Source organism: Carlito syrichta, unplaced genomic scaffold (assembly GCF_000164805.1).
Source record: "Carlito syrichta isolate Samal-C Ts95f unplaced genomic scaffold, Tarsius_syrichta-2.0.1 Scaffold115649, whole genome shotgun sequence".
Taxonomy (NCBI): domain Eukaryota; kingdom Metazoa; phylum Chordata; class Mammalia; order Primates; family Tarsiidae; genus Carlito; species Carlito syrichta.
Genome location: NW_007059745.1, coordinates 73,690 through 82,659, shown reverse-complemented (window position 1 = coordinate 82,659; position 8,970 = coordinate 73,690). Strand labels below are relative to the sequence as shown.

General features: G+C 53.9%; 1 protein-coding gene across 1 annotated transcript in view; it reads right to left on the bottom strand.

The window, feature by feature from the left end:
* FGD6 (FYVE, RhoGEF and PH domain containing 6) overlaps window positions 1–8,970 on the bottom strand; it is a 94,666-nt gene that overhangs the window by 18,652 nt on the left and 67,044 nt on the right. The window contains exons 8-12 of the mRNA XM_008073107.2: window positions 5,738–5,788; window positions 1,830–1,888; window positions 1,683–1,754; window positions 943–1,011; window positions 66–149 (exon numbers count right to left, since the gene is read on the bottom strand). Of these exons, the coding sequence (XP_008071298.2) occupies window positions 66–149; window positions 943–1,011; window positions 1,683–1,754; window positions 1,830–1,888; window positions 5,738–5,788 (335 nt within the window). The remainder of the gene's footprint in view (window positions 1–65; window positions 150–942; window positions 1,012–1,682; window positions 1,755–1,829; window positions 1,889–5,737; window positions 5,789–8,970) is intronic.

The window sequence follows — 8,970 nt, the reverse complement described above, 5'->3', positions numbered from 1 at the left end:
CTTTGCTCTCAGCGTGTAACTTTGTACCTTTGAGTTTCAAACCGACTCCTAACAACTGCACAGACCTTCATTCCAGCCAGGGACAGCATGTTGTTCAGCTTATACATCCCAGACGGCACGGGTGTCGTGTACAGCAAGGCGTCATTGAACTGAAAGCAGAAACAGCCCACGGGACAAAGTGAGGAAGTAGGTTCCAGCTACAAAGATACTGACGAGATACAAGAACAGAGAAAAAACACTGCCTTCGTTAGCAGCTCTCTGAATCAGCCCTTATCTTCTGCTACATACACTCGAACCACCTAGCATGTTCCATAGGAGGTCACTGAAAGCCAGGTGTGGTGGCTCACGCCTGTCATCCCAACACTTTGGGAGGCAGAGACAAGAGGACTGCCTGAACCCAGGGATTCGAGACCAGCCAGGGCAACTGGCAAGACGGTGTCCCTACAAGTAAAAAGGAGAAAAAATGAGCTGGCAGTGCAGTAGTTCCAGTAGTTCCAGCTACTTGGAAGGCTGAGGTGGAAGGATCGCCTGAGCCCAGCAGGTCAAGGCTGCGGTGGTCATGAGAGTGCCATGGCTCTCCAGCCTGGGTGAAAGTGAGACTCTGACTCAAAGAAAATGTCATGCTTCCTTTTCTGCACAGATGCAAAGTTTTCTGAATTTAAGCCCCACTAAGATATTCGTCTGCCTAAATACATAACTAAAATAATTCTTCCAAGTTAGGAATGAAATAAGCTAAATTCCTAAAGGAAATAATTTTCCGATTATGCATCACAAAAGACTTTATTTCCCACACTTGAAATGCAAATAAACAGCACCACAGGCAGAGCTGCCACCAAAAGTTGACACCTGAAGGTGCTTGGCGCACTTGCCGCCTACAAGCGTCTCCTTTCATTAAGTGTCCTCCCTGCCTCGGACATGTCAGAACTGCAGGTGGCCTCTTACCAGGAAGAACATCCGGGGCTGCATCACCTTCCGAGAAAGCTTCATCAGCGTCCCCTCTTTGAGAAACACCTGATTCATCCAAACACACACCCGTTTAGTCCCCCATCACGCACAATGACAACATACATAGAACTGCACTTGCAACGCCCCAAATTGTTTTGTGAGGGGCTGGGCAGACAGTCTCCTTGCAACTTTCACAGTCCGAGTTCGTTTTCAACCCTGCGAGTCACTTAAGGACTGGACGGGCCAGTGGTGCTGCAGACACCCAGAGCAGGCCTCGGGGCGCTGTGGGGGGGCCGTGACCGGGCGTATCCTTGGCCCGAGGCCCATCCGTACCCCGACACCTTGCCGTTTTCCAGGACTTATCTCCAAGTCACCTCGTGATCAAGGGAGCACAGATTCTGCTTCCCTCCCACACCTCGCATCCCCCTTCCAAGAGCCGCTTGGATGAAGCTATCTTCGGAGCTGCGTGAGGTCGGGAGGATTACGCTCTAAAATGATTCCATCACGTCAGACACTCTGCGGAGGCCCCTGCGGCCTCCTGCGTCATGAGTGACCTTACTCCCAACTGAACCATCACAGTGACTCACGTCACAAACGCTTGCATGGATACAGTAACTGAGAGGGGATGGGTGAAGGGTAACGATGACAACCTCTTTCTGTAACTGAAATGACTCCAGGTGTGAGCGCGACCTCACTGCGCGGCACTGAATCGGCAAAAGGCAGTCTGGAACACCCACCCGTCCAGGCTGCACGATTTCATGGTGTCCATTCAAGCTGCACTGAATCTGCATGAGCTTCTGGAAGTTGTCCTGCAGAGACAACGCAGGGTGCGTGAAGGCCGGCTCGCGGTCAGGAGCACACAGCCCCTGACGTCGGATACTCACCCCCTGCTTCATGGTGTCGTTGGCATGGTTGGCGACCTCTACAACAACAGCAAGAGCATCTAAAACACACAGAGACAGAAGGTGCATCTGATCACTACCACGAAAACACACAGAAGCAATGAAGCCATTCCAGGTGGCAAAACAGCTAGTTTGCAGCAGCCACCTTTGGGGGGTCCAGGCGACCGCGAGAGGCACAGCACGAGGCTCAGTGAGGGCAAAACCATGGAAAACGGTCAGAAACAGCGCGCAGGGGAGACCAGCCAAGCAGAGGCCCCGAACAGACTGCAGACAAGAGTCAGCGGTACAGAGCATCAGGGCTGCCATGTGCTGGGATGTGATCACCTGTTGAGGCATGCAGGGTAAGGACAGGATGCCCCCTGGAAGGAAGGACCGGCCCAGGGAACCCGTTGTGGGCAAGAAAGCCCAGGAGGGACAAGGGATCCTGACACAGGGAAGAAGAGCTTGGGAAATGGCCGCTGGGGCCAGGGCTCCGGCTCCTCGACCGCAAGAGGCAGGAGTTGGACCAGGGAGAAATGCTCTGTGGAGCCCGCAGGCGGCTTCCTGGAGCCTGGGATCCACGGACTGTGCTTTCTTCCTATGGTGAGTCCCCTGCCCTCTGCAACACGCTTCTGGCACCGCTAACCAGGTAGTCTGCCCTGGGCGGCAGCTGTCCTCAACCCAAGGCGGGAGTGCCCCAGGCACAGGTAAAGGCAATTTCTGGTGTCCCAACGGTGGGCAAGACCTGCTGCCCTTAGCGCAGAGCAGCAGGGGTGCCAAGTGCGCTTCGAGACTCCTTGGAAGCCACGCGGGAAAGAGCATACTGCCTACAGGACAGCAGTGTGCCCACAGGAAACCGCGCACACGAGAGGGCAGCACATTCGCCTGAGGCTGCCGTGGCAGTGACCGCGGTCACAGGAGAAAGGACTGTCAAGAACAGGTCAGTCTGTGCAAAGGGGCCGAGGTATCCTGGTCCAGCCACTGCAACCTCCTAAGAGACTCCCTCTAGTGCCAAGCCTGGTGTCTGAGTAGCAACGTGTAGTGTAATCGCCATTATTAAAGGAGCAGATAGCTGCTTGGAAGACTGAGGCGGATGGATCGCCTGAGCCCAGCAGGTCGAGGCTGCAGTGGCTGGGAGGGTGCCACTGCCCTCCAGCCTGGGCGACAGAGTGAGACTCCAACTCAAAAAAAGTAAATTAATTAAAAAAATAAATAAAGGAGCAGAATTTCTGCCCCAGTGATCCATCCAAGCGTCCCGCACCTTTGCCCCTTCTCGGCAGGTATCCCAGAGGTTACCGTGCACGCCGTTCATGCCTTCTGGTCTGTGGGAGCCACAGTGGGCGGGAGACAAAGCTCAAGTCTGCCGCTACCCAGGGATCGAGGAAGGGCAGGGCCACCACTGTGTCCCCTGCCTCCAGCCTGCCTTCTGCAACCAGTCCCGCGCTCTCTCCCCGGGGCACCCGGAGGGACCCTCCCACCCGGGTCGGGCTCTCTGCCACCGTCCAAGGAGACCGGCCTCCTTCCCTCCGGCCAGGCAGTGGGCCTCGCCTGCTCCCTCCACCTGCATCCTGGCAGAGCGGGCCTTCTCCCTTCAGGAAGCTCCTTACGCTCTGGCCTGTATTTGCTGCACCTGTAGAACAAAGCGAGGGACGCACTTTCCCTGATGCAGAAGCCCGACTGGGGCAGAGGCTGCGCTCTGGTCACCAGCCTCCACCGGTTTCTGTCCCCATGAGGGCTCGTGCCTGGAGTCCCTGCCCCTTCCCACGCCCCATGAGGCTTCTGGCCCGGAGCCCTTCCCTTTGCGCCCCCTCCGGCCCCACCTCCCCCAGTCACACCTTCTGCCTCTTCAGCCCTCACTCTCTCCCTCTTCCCCGTGACCTAATCCACTCGAGGAACCCTGATTTAGAAGCCGTCCACCTTGCCTTTCACTGACAGGTATTACAAGATTTTTCATCAACTAGATGCCATGCTCACAGAAGACAGCAAACACACCACCCCCGCCACCCCAAGCCTTTCCTTTAAGGCATAACACTTGCGAGTAGAAGACGTTAGAGAAGGGAGCAAAACGATTCAGAGAATGAACAAACATCTCTACGAAAGCCAGGCACGGTGGCTCACATCTGTAATCTCAGCACTTTTGGAGGTGGAGGCAAGAGGAGTGCCTGAGCCCACAGGTTCGAGACCAGCCTGGGCAACATGGCGAGACCTCGGTCTCTATAATAAATCAAGAAAAATTAGCTGGGTGTGGTGGCGCATGCCTGTGGTTCCAACTTCTTGGAAGGCTGAGGTGGGTTGAGGCTGCAGTGGCTGTGAGCCTGGGTGGCAGAGTGAGACTCCAACTCAAAAAAGGGGGAAGAAACTAATAGATCTAGAAGCGGTTGGTTTGGGCATGCCTGTTTTGATGCTGAGGAATTAGAATACAGGTTCTCCTTGACTAGGAGGATTATCCCAAAAAGCTGCATTGAGAAATTCTCCTACGGTGGCTCACACCTGTAATCCCAACACTTTGGGAGGTGGGGGCAAGAGGACTGCCTGAGCCCACGAGTTCAGAAACAGCCTGGACAATGTGGCAAAACCCTGTCTCTACAATAAATCAAAAAATTAGCTGGGCGTGGTGGCATATGCCCGCAGTAACAGCTACTTGGAAGGCTGAGGGGGAAGGATCACCTGAGCCCAGCAGCTCGAGGCAGCCTGGGCAACAGAGTGAAACTCTGACTCAAAGAAAAAAAAAGAATCTCTGCAAAATGGGCTAAAAACCTATTCAACTTCTTACTCTGGAACGTGAGGAAAGCATAAGAATGTGATCAAGGCCAGGCATGCAGCTCACACCAGTCATTCTAGCACTTTGAGAGGCTACAGTGCGAGGACCGCTTGAGCCCAGGAGTACAAGATCAGCCTGGGCAACAGAGCGAGATTTTATCTTTAAAAAAATGAGAAAATCAGCCAGGCATGGCGATGTTCATCTGTAGTCCCAGCGACTCAGGAGGCTGAGGTGGGAGGATCACCTGAGCCCAGGAGGTTGAGGTTGCAGTGAGCCGTGATCGTGACACTGCACTCTAGTCTGGGCCACAGAGTGAGACTCTTCAACTCAAAAAGAAAAAAAAAAAAGAAAAACAGCGATCAAAATTCATAAACTTAATGGGGCAGACATGGACCTCTGAATGTTTCTCTGCAGTTAGAATCAGGGGTGCCTGTGTCTCTGGAAAAAGGGCATTTGGAGAGAAACAGAAAGAAACACCGAAACAGGATGAATCCTGTGTGCAAGTGTGTCTGTGAGAGACGGAGACAGAGCGACAGACAGCAGCTCCCGCCGGCCCATGTCTACAAGTCCCTGGTGCTGTGACGAGCCACTTCCCGCGAGCAGCACTGGGGAGAGGGGGAGGGCGGTGGGGCACAGGCTCCACGGTCACGAGCCCACGAGGAGATGCTTTCTTGCACTCTGTCCCTCGTGTGTCGCCGGTCACGACACAGCTTCACGAGTTTACAGCCTGACATGACCGTGCAGATCACCTGGCTCAGTCCCTGTTTTTGAAAGATGAAGAAGCGGACGTCAGAGAAACTGGACATGGACATGCCCTGGGCACGGAGGGGCTGGGCACAGCGGGACGGGCACATGGGGCAGGCACAGCCCGGCCCTACCTGTCCTGCCGCCCTCCGTGCCACTGTGCCACTTGTTCTGCTTCTGTTTTTTTTTTTTTAGGAAGCAGAATGTATTAAGAGGACAGGAAAACTCCCACAGTGGGAAGGGACCTGAGGGGGTTACCATCTGGTTGTTTTCATCGGCCTGAAAAAGAGTCAACAAAAGGCTTCAGGTCTTAAGACTAGAGTTTCTTATGAGTTTCATTATCAGTATATGTTCTTTTAGGTCTAAATAAACATAATGAAAGATGTCTACAATCTGCGAGCCTTACCTTGAGTGTCTCTGTAATCTCTAGCATCTTCTCTGAGATTCTTCAGATAATCTACAAAAAAAAAATTATGCTATATCAGCACAACAAAGCCATGAGCCGCACGCTTTTCTCTGTCAATGCGTCAGCCAAGCGTGTCGGTGAGGATGCACACCCGTCCAACTTGTGCTAACCTTCTCAACATGGGAAGCATAAAGCCCCGAGGTCAACTGGAAATGAGGACACAGAACGAGAGCTGGAGAGAGCCTCGAAGGGAACGCTGGCTGTTTCCGAGATGAGGCGGCAGAGGATGCAGCGAAAGGCCTCGCCGGCTCACACAGCCTCAGCGCGGCCGGCGGCAGACAATGGGGGTCTGCCACGCCTTGCACAGTCCTTCCCCTCCACGCGGGAAATGCCTGAGTCCAAAGAACAGCCGCAGGCCTGGCACCCAATCTCGAGGCACTCCTAACAGACCCGCGGCCTGGGGACGACCGGATTCACCCATCTAGGAGCCGAGTGATGCCCAGGACACCAGGGGACTCAAGGCGCGTGTTCCAACAGGGGCTTTCAAAGGGACAAAGGCCCTTCCCAGGTCATGCCTGGCAGCATCCGAAGATAGCTGTGGTTGTCACAACCCGGGCACAGGGGGCAGAGGCCAGGGAGGCTGCTAAACGTCCCACAGCGCAGCCCCACAACAGAGCGCGACCTGGCCTCCGGGTCAGCAGGATGCAGAAGGCCCAGCCCGGCGAAGACGGTCTGCACCAAGAACCTGGTACACAGGGTTCGGCTCCAGGTGATGACACAGGGTCCATACCAGGGACCAGCGCAGGGTGCCATAGCACGCCCTCCTCTGCCGGGGATGCTGGCAGCTTCCGGTCACCTGTCAAGTTCACGCCCACTGCTTCCCAGAACTTCAAGGTCCCGCCACAGGGTCCCCGCCAGCTTTCCTGGCGGTCTCTCCAGCTGCGCCTGGCACAGGCCCTTGTCCTGACAGGGGGTGAGGAGGTGGGGTCTCTCAGTCCCTCCACCCTTCCAACGCGTTCCAGCCCCCCTCCCCCCATCTCTACTGCTTTCTTCTGAACCCCTCTGTCTCTGCAGACGCCAACTCAACTCATACCCTTTCAGGCTCATCCAAGCTCCCCCCTCACAAAACTTCCCATCCCAAAGGAGCGATATGTGACACAGCATGCATGCCTTCCAGCAGTTTCTTCTTTCTTCAGGACACTCAAGGCTCCTTGCAGGCAGGACCTGTGACGTACAGTTCTGTCTTACAGCACTCACTCAGCCAGGGGCTTCACACAAGCGGCCATGGCACATCACAAACAAGCAGACACTTTGCTTTTAGACAAGGCTGTTATCTTAGTTTAGGCAAAAGGCACTGAAGGCTGAAACCAACTCTACTGCCAGAGCAAGTCGAGAAAATGGACGAAAGGAAAGGGGCGTTCAGCTGCCTGTCAGCCGCCGTCTCCAGGTCGCACTGCCACGGAACATACAATTTCAGCTCGGGGACTTGTGACGTCATGCTCGTTGGCACAAAGGGAAACCTGGGTGTCAGCACCAGTTTTCCAGGAGGAACAGACGGCATAAATGCACACAGCCAAGCACCAAGACTTAGGACGTCTGAGACAGGGATCCGACAGCCTGGCAAGCCTATGTCATGAACACTCAATGCTGGCGGCAGGTTGTGCTGCAGTGTGTGTCTGCATCGAGCTTCCCTGCGCCAGGCACAGGTTGGCACCGGCCAGGGACTGGCACTGGCAGTGTAGACAGTGCAGAAATCACCCCCATCAGAAGAGAACTCCGCAGAAATTAACCCAATACACGGACTACACGGCATACTTGGCCTCACCCCAGGATGAAAAACAAGCTTATTCTCACTCTGACCCTGCTCAGAATGTACCCAATACACAGGTCATGTCTGGTAAGTGCAAACGTTTGACATGTCTGTGGCTGACAGTGACAGGGCTGGCAAGACAAACCCACCCTTCTCATCAGATGTTCTCACTGCCACGTCACCTCAGGAGTCACAGGTGACTTTCTTCAGACTTTAGTCAGCTGAGGAGTATGGAAAGGAAAGCTCACACCCAGACTCACATTCATGTTCTGATTCAGTCTTAAATTCTCCTTTATTTACTTATACTCATTTTTTTTAGAGACAGGGTCTCTCTCTGTCACCCAGACCATAGAGTGCAATGGCATGACCATGGCTCACAGCAGCCTGGAACTCCTGGGATCACTCAATCCTGGCCTCTCAACCTCCTGGGACTACAGGCATACACCACTATCTCTGGCTAATTTTTAAATATTTTGTGGTGTCCAGGCTGCTCTCAAACTCCTGGCCTCAAGTGATCCTCCCGGCTTGGCTTCCCAAAGGGCTGGGATTATAGGTATGAGCCACCACGCCCAGCCAAATTCCTGTTCTTTACCTCAGAAGTATATCCGTAGAAACAGATATTTCTCTAAACTGAAAAGAGTTCACTGAGCAATGTCCATATTAGGAAACCTTGACCTCAAAATCACTGAGCTGAGCCTGACAAGCTTCTCAGCTGCATTTTCTTTGCTCGTACTCAAACATGAACGGTGACAAGGAGAGTTTAAATATACTCTCAGCGGAAAACCCACCACTAACATGTTGTGACATCATGTCACTAATCAAGGTGTAATGACCTTGATTCATCAAGGAGTTGTCTACCCTCCTTGCCAAATTTTTTGTTTTGTTTTTATGAGTCGGAGACTCACTGTCAACCAGGCTGGTGTGCAGTGGCATGCTCACAGTCATTGCAGTCACAACCTGCTGGGCTCAGGTGATCCTTCCCCTTCAGCCTTCCAAGTCACTGTAACTACAGGCATGTGCCACCATGCCCGACTAATGTTTTGATTTACTGTAGAGATGAGGTCTCTCCAAGTTACCCTGGCTGGTCTCCAACCTCTGGGCTCAGGCAATCCTCTTGCCTCAGCCTCCCAAAGTGCTGGAATGACAGGCGTGAGCCCATGCCTGGCCCCTTGCTGGCTTCTGAAAACAACTGACGGCTCTCCCAGACTTGCTCCGCTGACCCCCAACCTGCCCAGGTGGCCTCCCATGTTTCGTGGCATCCTGTGCAGCACATCCATTTGAGAACTTTGACCTTCTTAAAGAAGACAGACAGCACTTTGTTTTTGTTTGTTTGTTTGTTTTTGAGTTGGAGTCTCACTCTGTGGCCCAGACTGGAGTGCAGTGGCCGCTCCCGGCCAGCGCAGCCTCGACCTGCTGGGTTCCG